We start from the raw sequence: 16,172 nt of genomic DNA, 5'->3' as shown, positions 1-16,172 counted from the left end.
TTAGATCTTTGTCATGTAATGGGGTCTTTTTGTTTAGACTATCTAACGCCTTTTCTTTTATTCCCTTGTTTCACTCTGCCATTTTCCTCTTGCTGTAATGGTTAACTGTACCCTGTTCTCTGATCTCCCCTCTAAGTCTGGATTGATAGGGATATTGAACCCTATACACCTATCTTGGTGGTCACTAAAACAAGCCTCGTCTCTAGTGACCTGTTGCCCTGCTGTCGCTGCCGGAAGGCACTGAGCATTTTAGATATAAACTCTCAGATCATCTCTACTCCCTCCATCTATTGATGACATTCTGCTAGTGCCAAGTCTGTCTCAGTCTGTGTCTTTCTCCACAACAGAAGGCTGTGGCTGCTTGGAAGTCTCATGATCTGTCTCTGGCACTGGCACTTCTTCCTGTTGCTCTGTCTCTCTGTCTGAATACTCGCTACCTGTATCAGAGTCTGCACCAGGATTTTAGAAACAGGGCATGATACGGGCACCTGGCATGCATTCCTCTTGCTTTGGATGTGGTGATTCTGCTTTTTCCTTGAAAACATGGAAACAGCAGCTGGCATGCTCCCAGAAGAATGTAAGAAGCATGTGCACCTGGTGCTTGCCGCTACTGCTCTCCTTCCTTGGCTGATGGAAGTCAATCCCAGGAAGGTGTTAGCAGGGAAGGCAGGAATGCCCAGAATAAATCCATTTTATCTTGAGTTGTCTAAGACTGTGGAACTTACAAACAACATCTAGCTGCTTGCTAATCAGTACTAGTTTTGTGTTATTTTTATATTAAGGCTAGGGACTGTGAGGTTGTTCATCTTATCCAGAATTTCAATTACCATCAGCTTTAGATGTATCAAACAATATCTGAATTGACAAATGTCTTAGGGAATATCTGGAACATTAGGTATAGAAGACTTTGCATTATTTCTGTGTAATTCTACTTGCTTGTATATAAATACAGTACAGCCTTGCCTTACACGGGGCTCTGTTCCAGACCCCCCCCCCCCGCGTAAGGCAGATACTGCATGGTGTGTGAGCACTAATCCATGTATTGCAGTGTGGCTTCCGCATAAGGAATGGGAGCACTGTACATGCAGAATTGTGGCAGCTATATGGAAAACAATTTCTGTGTGGAAACCATTCTTGTGTATTAAGTCTTGCTCCAGAATAGTCTTGTGAAAAATGGTGTGTATCCATCAGATAAAATCCTATACCTTGAATGCCAAAGAACTACTTTGAATGTCAGAGTGTTAAAGTGAATACTACTGTCTTCCACTGAGATGGTCATGATGGAAACATAACAAAAGTTTTAGCATGTGACTATACTCTCTGTTTTAGGTCTGAACAGAAAGGCTGGTAGCAAGAGATGTGCAAAGATCAGACAACAGGAGTTGAAACAAGTACTTTGTAGTCAAATCAGTTACAGTACTTAAAAAGTAAAGGAAGGAAGCTGTCTTGTTTAACTTAAGGATTGGTTATGAAGTCCTTACCCTTGAGAGGAGAGGCCCACCCATGGGTATGTCAGAGTGTTAAAGGGAATACTACTTTTGATGTTCCCCTGCTGTTAATTTGTCACACTGAAACTTGATTTTCAAGTGTATAGCAGAACTTGCTTCATACCCAGTTCTACACTCCAAACTTAGCTTCATTTCCATATGACAGTGTTGATCTGCAAAACTTTATTTAGATTTCTGAGCATTACTGGTGAGCTGTTCCCTTTTTCAAATAGAGTTTGTGGGAAAATGTCACTGATGAAATTTTTTTTTTGTAATGTCAGTAAGCAGTCTCTGTGCTGCTAATTTCAGTATCTACCAATAAATCAATAAATGAAACTTTAGGCCATATGATAAACTTTGTTATTTTATTGCAACTAGTAAATGGACAGCAAGATGCATTCTCTTTATTTCCAGTCCATATTTATTTACTTGGAGGGTGGTAGAGATCTTTGGAATGTAGCAAGGCATCATAGAACTCAGTGAATAGATGTGAACTGGCTTCTGTTGAAGGAGGTCCTGATACTTCTAAAGCTTTTAATTTGAGCTTGAAATCAATCAGTCTCTTTATTCTGACTTGAGTTGGCACGGCATCATATCCTCTCTTTTAAAGACTTTACTTGTATTCAGAAAATCTTTGAGAAAAATAAATATTTACAGTGTATTTTCCCTTCACCTTTTATAGAACGTAGGACGGGGTGGAAGGAAACATTACAAGCATCTTAACTTCATATGTAGGCTGCTTCATAAGCCCAAGCTTGAAGGACAAAATAGAGTAGTCAAGCTTTGCTGTTCCTTTTTTTAATTGCATGTCTAGAGAAAATTACACACTTTCATAATTTAATATAATATTACTGTCTCAAAGAGCCCACTGTTGATTTACAGTCAACAGTCTTAAGCACACTTCTTTCCAATGAAATCAAGGAGACTTATATGTAAATGTGTGTAGCAACTGGATGCAATAACTTATTTTATTATCACAATTAATTTTTCAGGGAGATGAACAAACTCAAAAAAGGAATTAAAAAAATTATAGGACCACAGTGATGGCACCACATTAAAGTCAAGACAGATGAACTGAATTCTACTATACCCAGAATTAGTGAACAGTAGGTGCTGTGGCTTATACTTAGAAAATGGCACAGTGAATTGTTTTGAAACCTGCCTGTATAGGAGAGGTATGTCTGAGGATGGTGCATGATAATTTGGAATTAGAATGTATAAGAACAGCTAAGTGGCAGCAGTTTAAAGCTTGAAAATGACTGCACCCTCCCACTGACTTTGTTGTTAACTGCTGTCAAGTTGACTTCGACTTATAGTGACCCCATGAATGAGAGACCACCATGTTACTCTATCATCAACAATTCTTCTCAGGTCTTGCAGTCTCAAGGCTGTACTTTCTTAGTTGAATCTATTCATCTGGAATATGGTCTCCCTCTTTTCATACTGCCTTCTACATTAACAAGCATTGTCTTTTCTAGGGAGTCCCACGTTATGACCAAAGTATGGCAGTCTCTGTTTGGTTGCCTTGGCTTCAGGGAGAGTTCAGGCTTAATTTGCTCTAGGCAATTCCTTTTAAAAGAACCCGTATCTTTTATTTCACTGAGCTAGGTTTAAACATGTTCCATATCCATCAGTGAATAAATTTATTTCACAGGCAGTTCAACTTTCTGAAGTGATTTAAAAGTAGACTTTTCAAATAAATACTGAAACCTGGAATTGAAATGAAACTTGCAACTGCATAATGAATGTAGACTTTGAAACATTCATTTTGTTCTTGGTTTTTTTCATTTCAGAGTTTGTTTTGCATTCTAATATTTGAGGGATGGTGGTGGTGTTTTTTTTTTTTGGGGGGGGGGAGGAATTCCCATTCTTTCCTGGGTAACCTCTCCCAGCCTCCCATGACCCAAGCCCAGTGAACATAAATGAAACAAACACAAATCTCAATATTCCCAGAAATGGGGGGAAAAGAGTAGGGTTTCCAGTATTTAAGGGAAGGGCTGCCTTGCTATTATGGCACTGATAGATCCTTTAATTTTGGCATGATGTAATCTTCTACACAGATAGTATATAGCCCAGGAATTAAGTTAACAGTTTAATATTTGAATGCTCTCTCAAGAACAAAAATAGTTCTCCTTTCTTCTTACTAAAATGGAACTATGATAGGACAAGATTGTATATTGTATAGCATAGCTGCAACACATCCCCAACAAGTGATGTGCAAGGCAGATCCTGTGGAATCTAGCTTCAGAAAGATTTTTTGTTCTGTCAGCTGAAACTTCAAGGAGATCATCTTAATTGCTCTGAGAATACACCTCCCTTGTAATGTTTACAAGTGTGTGTATCTTTGATTTGGCATTCCATTTAAGTCAGATCTAATAAAACACAGGCCATAGTTTTGTGTTTTTATGAAGCATTCATATATGCGAGATTGAGTTCGTATGAAGCTATCATGTCTCTGTGATTGTGTCTGTTTTAGGTGGTGCATGATGTCATGGATTGCCTATATATTCAGCCCATTTTTAAGCATTTAGCCTCAGTTTATAAAAAACTACTACTGTGTTGAAATAGGTAGCTGCAATTCTGTTCTCTTGTATAGTACTGTATTGATTTCTCAAAACGTTTAAAGCAGTGAGAGCAATCTCAGTCCTTTGGGATAATGCTATAATCTTTACTTTGATTCAGATTATTGACCTGTTATAAGATTCTGATTAACCATGGTTAGAAAGCATCATTAGTAACAAAGTTTAGAAACATTGGTACAACTCCCAGATTGCACCAGCCACTGGCCATCTCTGCTGGGGAATTATGGGAACTGTAATCAAAAAGTGATTTTTTTTCAAGCTTTAGACAAAAGAAAATACATTTCTTCTTTAATATAACAATGATTTTTTCTTTAATACAACAACTTGAAATACTATTTCACTAACTTTTTAGTGCTTAGGAAATTATTTTTTCTCTTTGATCTTATCTTTAGGGTGTAACTTGAAAATGCAGGTTGAACAATGAGAAAAGATAGGAAGACAAGTATGTCCCCACTGATTGGCAAATACCTTCTCTCAGTCAAGAACACAAGTCTGTTTTTAATGTTTACCAGGAAAATCTCTCTCTCTCTCTCTCTCACACACACACACACACACTCACACACACACACACAGAGTTATAGTGAAGTGAATAGTAGGAAGTTCTCTTATAGCCAGTCTGAATGGTATGGAAAAAGAGGAGATTGACCAGGAGAATATCCTAGCAGCAGATTGTCTCTGTGATAATGAAGTTGTCTTGTGTGCAAGCTGTTCACATCAACCATTTTCTGACAATACATAATTTGTACTTTCTTTCTTTCTTTCTTTCTTTCCTTCTTTCCAATGGTTTATATGAACAAAAGTGCCATTCATAATGGGCCAAGCAAATGTAGTAAAACATGATCATAGCTGGGAATTGCTACACACTATGGATCTATGTCAAGAATGTTAATGATTTGCTTATGAATAAGTGAACCCATATTATGGTGAAACAATCTCTGACAGAATTGCTGAATGGACAATTTCAAATGAATTGAAATAATTCCTGAACTAAATAAGCTGTATTGGTTATATATGGATATGTTTAAACCTAGTTGCAGTATAAGTTTATGCATTTATATATGTGCATGGTAGTTTTAATTCAGTGTGTCCAAATTAAGTTGCTGTTGCTCATATATAAAATATGGGTTTTCTGTCTTTCTTTTTCTCTCAACCCATGGGGAATAATTACAGTTGTCTACTCTGATATAATAGAAATGTTAAAAATCAGGTATTAAGATTATTATTATTATTATTATTATTATTATTATTATTATTATTTTAAAAAGCCAAGGATAGATTTGGCTAATAAAAGCTGCATACCATAGTCATGCTGAAGGTGTCTGTTGGTGAAGTTTTTGAAGATTATTAACTATAAGTGATCATAAACTTTCAAAAAGATTATGAACTGTAAATCTCATTAAAGCAATTTGGAAGTCTTCCAGGACAAAATTTTTCTTTTCTACATCAGGGAGCTGTAGCTGTGTGAGCCAACAAGCAATCAGGGCTGTACATTCCAGGAAATTGGTAATTTCAGTAATGTATGCAGCAGCAGGGACAAAAACAACACACTTAAAAAAACCTGCCACAATTCTATTAGGTGGTCATAATCATGAAATGTACCAAAGCTGTGACTCTGCCATGGCCATTGAAGAATACTGTGATGCTTCAAAGATTTTTCCAACTCTCTTCTCAATACATGCTTTTCTCTTTGTGTGACACAGTTACCTATAACCTTTGAATCAAGGTACAGTTCAACACGTGGCTGATCTGTAAACACAGTTCTCATACTTGCTAAGCTGAGTGTTCCTGTACTATGTCAAGATATGCATGGCTTTCAACTATGTTTACTGGCATGCTATCTAAATATCATTTTTTGAAGCCTAGATTAGGATAGGAGGTAAGGATATTAGATGCAGGGACAGTGCTCTGAAGTAAATTAGCCAACTCTGAAATACCTCTTTCAGTGCCAAAGACGAGACATTCTGGAGCCAGTTTTAATGCATTCAATATATTTGAACAGTCCAGCAACTGGAGACATCAGACTGCCCCAAATAGTATACTCACAGTACTGAGAACTTAATTTTAAATGTGCTGGAGTAAATGGAAGTCTGTCCATTGATTTGTCTGGCCTTTTGACATGAGTCCAGTAATATTACTTACGTGTGGTAGTAGGGAAATATGCATGAGTTTGTTATTGCCTTAGCAACCCTCCAAGACTGTGAAATAAGTAGCAGCTGCTACCAGAAACTCATTTGATAAAGTTTCATAAAAGAATGTAAACATGGCTTTGCTAGATCACAGTAAAGGTCCATTCACAGGTGAACATGCTCCTTCTCAGCCAGATAAATTCCCCCGGGAAGCTTGGAAGCAGCTCATGTTCTATATTTAAAATTGTATAGCTTTTAATATGCTCCACATCAATTTAGTTAGGCTTGCATATCTCAAGTTACCCCCAGGTTCTTTCTTTGAAGTGTGGCATTATTGGGGTTATGATCCATTCCTAAAGTTGTCAGGATTCTGTTTCCGTATATGATTTATTTAACTCTGTTCACCATGTGTAGACACATATGAAGTGCTGTTGTTTAGAGTTCCAGCTACTTCGTTGCACTCCATTTGATTCCATGTTGCCCCTCACCATGATTTTCCATTTCGCTCACTAAAAGGTTTATCAGCATACTGTATCCATTGAGTATGCTTTGACCCAGGTGTGCTTTCAAGGTGTTCTCACCCACTAAACCATGAGTGGACATCTATGGACAAGGTAAGCACCATTTCCCCCACTATCCTTTAGGGCTGCACTTGTATATTTTGGCATGCTGGAAGTGACATACCATCACTTCCAGGCACTGTTTTGTCTGATTTTTTTCTCTTAGGGTTTTAAAGTGGTGGTGGGGGGGTTTGAAGGGTTGAGAGACACAAGCCACCACATTTGTGGGATAATGTTGAGGCTTTGGCCCGACTTTGGGGTGCAAAAGTGTCCAAAACTCTCCCCTAAAATGTTTGTGGGGAGATCTGGGAGCTTTTTTTGGGAGGGTCCTTCATTTTGCCCATCTCTACCCTAAGCTATAGATACTGTAATACTCCATTGTGGACCCCCCACACCTGCGAATTCCTGTCTTGTGTAAGTGGGTGCCAGTTTAAAACATTTTAATACTACTAATAATATAATTTAATAATAATATAATTTATTTATATTCTGCCTTTTCCCGGAGGAATCAAGGTGTATTACAGCAAAAACTATAATAAATACAAATAACAATAAAATCACAATTCAAAATCACAATATAAATGATGTAGGGAGAATCATGTCCCTAGCCTAATATCCACCACTGCTGGCAAGTGATGTTATGAGGACAAGTGAGAGGGTAAAGTCTATGGGCTCCGCTAAATAAAGGAGTCCATATTGTAACAATGATATGCCACAGCCTCCCTTCACTACCACCATGTCACTGGTGCCTCTGTCAGAGGCACACCTTCCCTGAAACAGCTGGGTTGGAATGGTGTTCCTGGGCACAAAAGTCTGTGAGCTGGCTTTTAAAGGTGCCTCTCTCACAGGCATGCCTCCCCTCAAACAGCTGTGCTGTAGTGCTTTCAATGGTAATAACCTATTCAAGGCAGCTTCCAATCAAACAATAAAAATAGTTACACTGAAAATTCATCAGTTTTTTAAAAAAAACAAACAATTACAGCTAAAACAATCAGCTTTGTGATATATCAAAAATATAATTAAGAAGTGGGGCTCTTTTGATGTTCCCCTTCTGCCCAGTGCATCTATATGTGTCTGTCTTTGGGTACAGTTCTGTGTGGTTCAGCATAATGTAGTCTTTCCACATGCAGACCTATGCTAAACGTAAAGGTTTCCCCTTTGACAAGGTTGTCAAGTTGTGTTCAACAATGGGGGGGGGGGGCAGTGCTTATCTCTGTTACTAAGCCAAAGAGCCAGCAGTGTCATAGATAGCTCCGTAATCATGTGGCCAGCATGATTGCACAAAATGCTGTCACCTTCCCACCAAAGTGGTACCTATTTATCTCCTTGCACTTTTACATGCTTTCAAAGTGCTAGGTTGGCAGAAACTGGAGCTAGTGATGGAAGCTCACTCTGTCATGTGGCACTTGGGTCTCAAACTGCTGACCTGCTGATCTTGCAGTTGTCAGTCAGTGTCTTAACTGCTGAGCCACCGCATCTCCAGATGTATTGTAGACTGAGTCATACACTTCTCCCCAGACTTACTGTAGCTGTATAAACTCTTCATACCAGATTTAGGCAGTTGTTTGTACTATGTGACTCAGACCTTTGCCATGAACAACTTTCTTAATGTATCCTTGAATTGAATCAGTATCTTGTTGTAGTTGAGTGTTTGACTAGGATTCTGAGAGACCAGGGTTCAAAACTCTACTCAGCAGTGGAAATCCTGTTTATTATAACCACAGATATAGAAGTACTCAGTATTTTCCACAAACAAAAAGATTGGGAGGCTGAGAAATATTGTACCATGTGTCATGTAAATAGTCTTCAGAGCTGTGAGGCTCTTTGCACTCCATTTAGGAAAATGAAATTGATTTCATTTACAGAACAAATGTCACAAAAATAATTTCAGTGGTTGCACTCAGAAGACATGTACATATGTGGAGAGAGGAGTGTGCAAGCAAGTGCGGATTCACTTTTTAAAAAATTGCTGCATTTTAAGTAGTGAATTCAGAATTTCATAGGATACAGACAAAAGTTTAACTGTGACAGAACCACTGTACAGCGCACTCTTACTTTATGCAGGGATCTGTTCCGCCCCCCCCATGTAAAGCAAATAGCGCATGTGCTCGAGCCCCATTGACAATAATAGGGTTTGTGCATGTGGTGTGGTGCGGTGTGCGTGCCACATGCGCATGCGCCATCTTATTTCCCTTGTGCGGATTTCAGCATAGGCCGAAAGCCGTATAAAAGGCGCCTACATATGACGTAGGCACACTATATTCTGTTGGTCTGAGAATTAGAACTCTAGGAGATCAGGATTTGAATTCCTTGGCCATTGAAACTCACTTTGGGCAAGGTTTAGTGGAAGACAGTGGCAAATCTCCTCTGAATAAATCTTTCCAAGAAAACCCTATGATGGGGCCAAAATAAGGCAGAATTGACTTGAAGGCACATAACAATAATAACATACCCTTTGGTTATGGTCCTGTAATTATTTCCAACTCCATACAGTTCAGTTGGGGTAAAATAACTATTTACACACGTGAAGGGGCATGCGGCTTCTTTGGGTCCCCTTTCATTTTTCAGCCTGATCTGGATGGGACTCCTTGAGGCCAACATTTATCTAAAGAACCCATCACCACCACTTGATGATTTGGCTCCTCTCTCCTTAGCAATGCACTGGGACATTGCTGATGATTCCTTTAGTACTTTCTTTGCAGAGACACTTCCCTCTGTCTTTCCACATCTGGTGAAGAACTAGTTCTTGCCGAGCTAAGGAGTGTGAAATAGGCAGCATAAGAATCATAGAATCATATAGTTGGAATCATGGAATCATAGAATCATAGAGTCCAACCCCCTGCCATGCAGGAAGAGTGAGTACTGAAAACATTTATTTTAAGTAAGGAAAATAATATCTCTTACATGAATAACCATCTTGTTCTTCAGGCACAGTGTGCCAAGAAAAGCCCCTTGCACCCCCCGGAAAAAGTAATGGTGTGGATACCTGTGGCGCGCATGCACTCCACAGAGCACCACAGACATGAGCCCTATTACTTCTAATGGGGCTCCAGCACGTATGGATTTCCCCTTATGCAGAGGGATCTGAAACGGATCCTCGCGTAAGGAGAGGGCCCACTGTATAAGTTACAGAGTAGATTTCAAATCAAGAAAAGAATCAAAATATCCTAATGTGACTGGCTATTACATTCTCCTAATCTCATTCACAGATCAGAAGAGATTGAAGTTCATGGGTTGGCTGAGAGCCTGGACTCAATTGTCCAGCTTTGACCAGCCTTTCCAAATGGAGCGCTGCTCCAGATGTTCCTTTATTTAAGCCTCTATGACCTGTTTAGGGAGAAAGTGAGACAAAGGGACAAAACAGATGGGCAGGAAAGAGCAGCCAGAGGCTGCTCCCGACCTGATTGCCCCAGGACCACGGCAACCACATACCATGGTCCCAAGGTGCCTGCTGCTGCGGTTCCAAATGCACCGCAGAAAGGAGTGGAAAATATTCACTCCTTCTGGGTCTCCTGAGGCAGTCCTGGTACAACCACAGCACAGCTTCCAACAGCTTTGGGGGCATGTGTCATCTAAATGCCATGCCCCCGGAGTGGCCAGAAGCTGCCTCCTATCTGCCTATCTGTACTGGGCCAAAAATCTTGTGGTACTTTCAGGCTTTTAAAAAAACCTCTCAAAATCATCTCTGATGCTGAGCTTTATTAACATGTAACTCTATCTCCTCCCCATATTTAACCCTTTGTTACCTGGGGAGAAGGCTCTGATAATGAGAGGACTCCTCATTATCACAAGGGGTATGATTGTTATCATCTGTGCTTGTTGTGAGCATACTCTATTAATTTTGTTCTTAACAAAACTCTTAGCAGAGTTCCTTGCTCTTTTACTTTTCCCATTTTGGTGCCAGGGCTTGGAGGGAATTGTATTTTTATGGTTTCTACATTGGGGGAATATATGGATGGCATGTCCCTCTGACCACTGATTGCAGGAAACTAGTTGAAAGTGGAGGAGTCTTAGGATATCTGGAAATTTTAAAGTATTTTTGTGTTATTTTGTTATTTTTATTATGTTGTCTCTGCTGAAGATTTCTATAGGGGGTCCTATAAATGTGCCTGTTCTTCTTAATTGCCTTGATTTAATTTTAATTACTTTGACTTTTCATCCATACTAATCCTTCCAGTTTGAATCTTGGGAAAAATAAAAGAAGACGGCATTAACAATTAAGCAGTCTATCTCTGGCAAGCCCATTTTATGAATCCCTGCAGATATTTGGGCAGGGCTAGCTACATACATAAAGATCAGAATGAGCTCAGAATATTAATAAAAGATGGAGAGATAACCGAGAGCTGAGGAAAGTTCACCACTCATTGGGCAGTAAATTTTGAATTGTATTTATTACAGGAAATACCAATTTAGTTGATTTTTTTAAAGTTACCGTATATACTTGACTATAAGTCAACCTCATGTATAAGTCAAGGTCAACTTTTGGAGGCAAAAGTATGGATTTTGGTATGCCCTGTGGATAAGTTGGGGACCAAAATTCCCAAGGCAGCCAGGCTGCAGACAAGCTGCAGGGCAATCACTTGCCCTGCTCAATCCCTCCGCAGCGGGGCTGAGCGATCGCCTCACCCAGCATCTCCCCAGCTAGGCTCTCTCCTTGGGGAAAAAGCCTGGCGACAGAGAGGCTTCTGGGAGAGCGATCACCCTGCCCAACATCTCCCCAGCCAGGCTCTCTCCCTGGGGAAAAAGCCCGGCTGGGGAGAAGGTCGGGTCAATTACCCATGGACCCGTGTATAAGTCGATCCAGGTTTTTTGAGTCGACCTAAATTTCTTGACTTATACACGAGTATATACAGTATAATTCATGGAATAAAATGTAACTTCCTTACAGTTCTAGAAGCTTATTGGAAAATCAGGTCCTCAGGCAAAATAGGAGTGGAATTTCTAGTGTGCCTGTAAATCTGAAGAGTGACTGGCCAGAACTACTTGCTCTAGGAAGTAGAGTTTGCACTCTTTTTGTGTTCATTTTCTACAGACATCTTGTGTTTTCAGGTATATAACAACCTACCACTCTGTCAGATTAGTTCATTTCTATGTGGCAAAGGTGGCAAATTTTTCATTCAGGTTCTTTTGACTCTATTTTGTCAAAGTCATGTCTCTGCAAAGTATTATGAAATCTTCATTGCTAAGATCTTTTCATGCCATTTACAAATAAAGTCTGCATGGGACATTTATACCTACATGAATTAAAAAAGAAGACCTGTAAAAGTTGCAGTTCGTCAACATATATTTAATGTCCATCCAAATGTGAATATTTTGGTGCTATTTTGTTTTTGTTTTTTCAATGGAAAGTACACACTATGTATTCAAATATATATTCCAGTAAAAGTAATGTAGTTAAGATAGACCTCCTTGTATATACTCTTGTATAAGTCGACGTCATGTATAAGACGAGGAAAGGTTTTCAGGGTCAAAATCCTGGATTTTGCTATGACCTGTGTCAAGTTTAAAACTTAGGGGGCTATAAGAAAGGATGGAGAGGGAAATACTATTTCTGTCCTTCCTTCTCTGTACCTCTCCCAACCGATTCCCGGGTGCTGGAGGAGAGGTTTTAACATTGGATTGAGAAAGAAGCAAGTGGATTTAAATGGAGAGTTGTTTCCATAGGAAGCCAGGTCTTGCAAAATGGACTGGAGACATGGTTTTAAACTGAGAGGGTTTTGTTTTTTTAATAGGAAGCCAGGTCTTGCAAAAGGCAGCAAGAGAGAAGCAAGTGGATGTGAATGGAGAGGTTTTTCCATGGGAAGCCAGGTCTTGCAAAAAGAAGCAGAAAGAGAAGCAAGTGGATTTAAAGCTCTGTTTAAATATTTGAAGGGATGTCATATTGAGGAGGGTGCAAACTTGTTTTCTGCTGCTCCAGAGAACAGGACCCAGAACAATGGATGCAAGCTACAGAAAAGAGATTCCACCTCAACATTAGGAGGAACTTGCTGACAGTAAGGGCTGTTCGACATTGGAACAAACTCCCTTGGAGTGTGGTAGAGTCTCCTTCCTTGGAAGTCTTTAAACAGAGGCTGGATCGCCATCTGCCAGGGATGCTTTGACTTGGATTTCCTGCATGGCAGGGGGTTGGACTGGATGGCCCTTGTGGTCTCTTCCAACTCTATGATTCTATGACTGTGTGAAGTAAGCCAAACTGAGAAAATGACTGCTCCAATGGTCACCAAAGTTTGATTGGAACTTCAGTAGGGCCTTCCAAGTTCCAATATAACACTTAACTATTAATTCCAATTTACAGATACTTGCTTCTAGGATTTTGTGTTTTCTAAGGAAACCTCAAGGCAATAAAATATGCTTTGTTTTTATGTTTTAATGACATCAAGAAACTCAGTTAAGAGTTCAGAGAGAGTGATTTTCAGATTCTTTTCAGGGTTTAAAGTCTGTAGTACTTATTATGTGATATTAAATGTGAATGTAGGGATATGCTTTTTATTATGTAGCTGTTAAGTTGTGTGTAGCCAAGGATCTGTATTATTCCATTACTTATTATTTTTAGATTAAAACATGAATTGTCCTTAAGAAGGGATGTGGAATATCCCAGTTCCCTTTCTATATTATTTTTGTTTAAGAAATTCAATCTGGAAAGTTTAGTTTCTAAATTGGAAATCCACAGAGATATTCAAGTTACAAGAAGTCTAACAAAACCTGAATGTTTGTAGTCAAAGAAAGGTGTTCCCAAAAATGTATAACATCTTAATGGAAATCTTATGTTAAGATAAAAGTAAAAAGAAATTGATAGTGGATTTGAACAAAGGTTTCACTATATAAAATGGAACTTCATTAGTAAAATTATGGCAGTTTTTCATCCAATTAAATGCTATTGCACTCTTTCAAGATTAAAGAGTTGTTTCATAATGTAACAGGCAACTCTTTGAGGTACTATGCAGAATTTATGCTTCTGTAATGCCAGTGTGGGAACTAGGGAAGGGGTGTAAATATGGAAATCGCAATGGAGAGAGGTTCTGCAATGGACCCATTTCTCTTGTTAAATAATTATCAAAGGCCCAGTTAGAAGAAATGTATAAACCATTTTCTCAATTTATTATAACATGACCGCCAGAATGAGTGTTGCAATGTATTGGAAAAACAAGTTTGAAATGAAGATTTAATGTAGCCTGCCAATTAGTAAAATGTTGCTTAAAATAATGTTTTTATTAGATCAACATTTAGCTGTCTGAATCTGTAAAATCTGAGTTACTCTTTAATATTACACTATAATAAGGATGTTGAACTAAACTTGGAAGTAGTTTGCTAGTTTATTTTTACTGACCTATTTTGAAATTATTTACAATTCTTTTATGAGTTGAATTGTACTGTGTTTATACTGTAATTCACTGTGGGAATACCAGAATCTTCAAAGGCAACCAAGGAATATATTAAATAAAGAAATAGAGTGCAAGATTGTAGTCGGGTTATTAGAAATGCAGGACCTATCTTTTGCAGAAACAAGGGCCTTCCACTTGCATGAGAGCAGGTTTGGATCCAAGCATACATGATTCACAATGCCCTATATATCTTTATATCTTGGTCAGGCTCTTAATGAAATCTTGTGCAAAGAAAGATACCATGCCTCCTTGCACAAGTGGTTTGCCTAGTCCATTGAAGCTATTTCCTCTTTCATTAGGTTGAAAGGGCAATTGATTTTTTTGAGGCCGGCAGGTGAATGCTGGAAGCTCTCCCGGCTCTGTGACTGCTGTTGCTGTTTCATCTGTATGTAGCTGGATGCCTCCATCAGAACTAAAGATCCAGCATAAGTATGCAGGCAGGATTTTTCACTATGCGGTGTTATTTTGGTGCCTGCCTTCCTTCTTCATTGGATTTATATGCTGACTTTCTAAGAGATTCCTTTCTGCCTTCCTGCCTGCCTGCCAATTTCAGTCAGCCCTTCATACCCATGGGATATTTATCCACAGATTCAACCATCTACGGATTGAAAATATTCCAAAAATATGTAAATTCCAAAAAAGCAAACCTTGATTTTCACATTTTTTTATACGGGACACCATTGTACAATGTCACTGTATGCCATGGCACTTGAGCATCCACGGATTTTGGTATCGGGGGTAGTGGTAGAGTCTGGAACCAAACCCCAGTGGATACCAAGTGCCCACTGTACTGTATTTTTAGCAATTAAAAATGATAGAGAAGAGTGTAGCTTTCTGATCTCCCTATCTGTCTTGTGGGTTTGAAATTGTCTGTTTTCATTCCTTTCTGTGTCGCTACACAAATTGTCAGACAGAAATATCGACTTTCATTTTGGCTTGAATTCAGATGTAACAAAAAAAAAATTGTCTTTCTGTTTTTATTTTTGTTTAGCACTTTCAGACCATGTTGAAGACTAAGCTAAATGTTTTAACTCTTCGGAAGGAACCTCTTCCGACAGTAATCTTCCATGAACCAGAAGCTATTGAGCTATGTACCACAACTCCATTAATGAAGACCCGAGCGCATGCTGGATGCAAGGTATGTAACAATGCATAAACTAATCTACCTGTCTGCTATGAAAATGAAGAGGCAAAGTGGAGTGTGTGTGTCTATCTGAGGAAATCCCAAATAATTGAATCTGTAGAAGATGAAATTAAAACTTTTTACATACTGTATATACTCATGTATAAGTCGATAAATTCAGGTTAAAAATTGCCCCCAAAAACCTGAGTCGACTTATCCATGGGTCAAGTACTGTACTTTAACTCATATATATATATATATATCTACCAACCAACCAACCAACCCCTGGTGAAAAGAAGCGTTTAATTTTCCCTGGAAGCATTTGTCCCCCTTCTCTCATCCATCTAGCCTTTAGTATGAGTACAAATAGTTATGCCTGCTGGAATTTTGTAAGTTCTTTGGCATTGTTTTCCTTTGCTTTATCCTTTACATCTTTCATTACATCCCACTAAGTTTTAACCTTGAGTTATCCATGGGTCATATCAAAATCCATAATTTTGGCCCCCAAACTTGCCCTTGACTTATATATGGTGGCGCAGTGGTTAAATGCCTGTACTGCAGCCATTCACTCAAAACCACAAGGTTGCGAGTTCAAGACCAGCAAAAGGGCCCAAGCTCGACTCAGGCTTGCATCCTTCCGAGGTCGCTAAAATGAGTACCCAGACTGTTGGGGGCAAATTAGCTTTCTTGCTAATTAGCTTACTTGCTGTTCACCGCTATGATCTTTGGAATAGCGGTATATAAATAAAACAAATTATTAAAATTATTATTATATATGAGATCGGCTTATAGTCGAGTATATACGGTACATGAGTATGAATAACAATATTATCAATAGCAATAGCAAGTATATTTATATACTGCTTACCAATGTACTAAGCAGTTTACAAAGTGTAAGTTAATTGCCCCCAA

General features: G+C 38.9%; 1 protein-coding gene across 4 annotated transcripts in view; it reads left to right on the top strand.

Moving 5' to 3' along the window:
* LOC121926855 (PTB-containing, cubilin and LRP1-interacting protein) overlaps positions 1-16,172 on the top strand; it is a 145,397-nt gene that overhangs the window by 39,267 nt on the left and 89,958 nt on the right. For 3 of the 4 annotated variants that reach the window (XM_042460181.1, XM_042460182.1, XM_042460184.1), the window contains exon 2: positions 15,129-15,275. The exons of the other annotated variant lie outside the window; for it this stretch is intronic. In XM_042460181.1, coding sequence (XP_042316115.1) covers positions 15,129-15,275 — 147 coding nt within the window. The remainder of the gene's footprint in view (positions 1-15,128; positions 15,276-16,172) is intronic. 4 annotated transcript variants of the gene reach the window in all.

The sequence above is a fragment of the Sceloporus undulatus genome, chromosome 3 (genome assembly GCF_019175285.1).
Source record: "Sceloporus undulatus isolate JIND9_A2432 ecotype Alabama chromosome 3, SceUnd_v1.1, whole genome shotgun sequence".
Lineage (NCBI taxonomy): Eukaryota > Metazoa > Chordata > Lepidosauria > Squamata > Phrynosomatidae > Sceloporus > Sceloporus undulatus.
The sequence above is the reverse complement of the archived record's forward strand: the minus strand, read 5'-3'. Positions and strand labels throughout refer to the sequence as shown.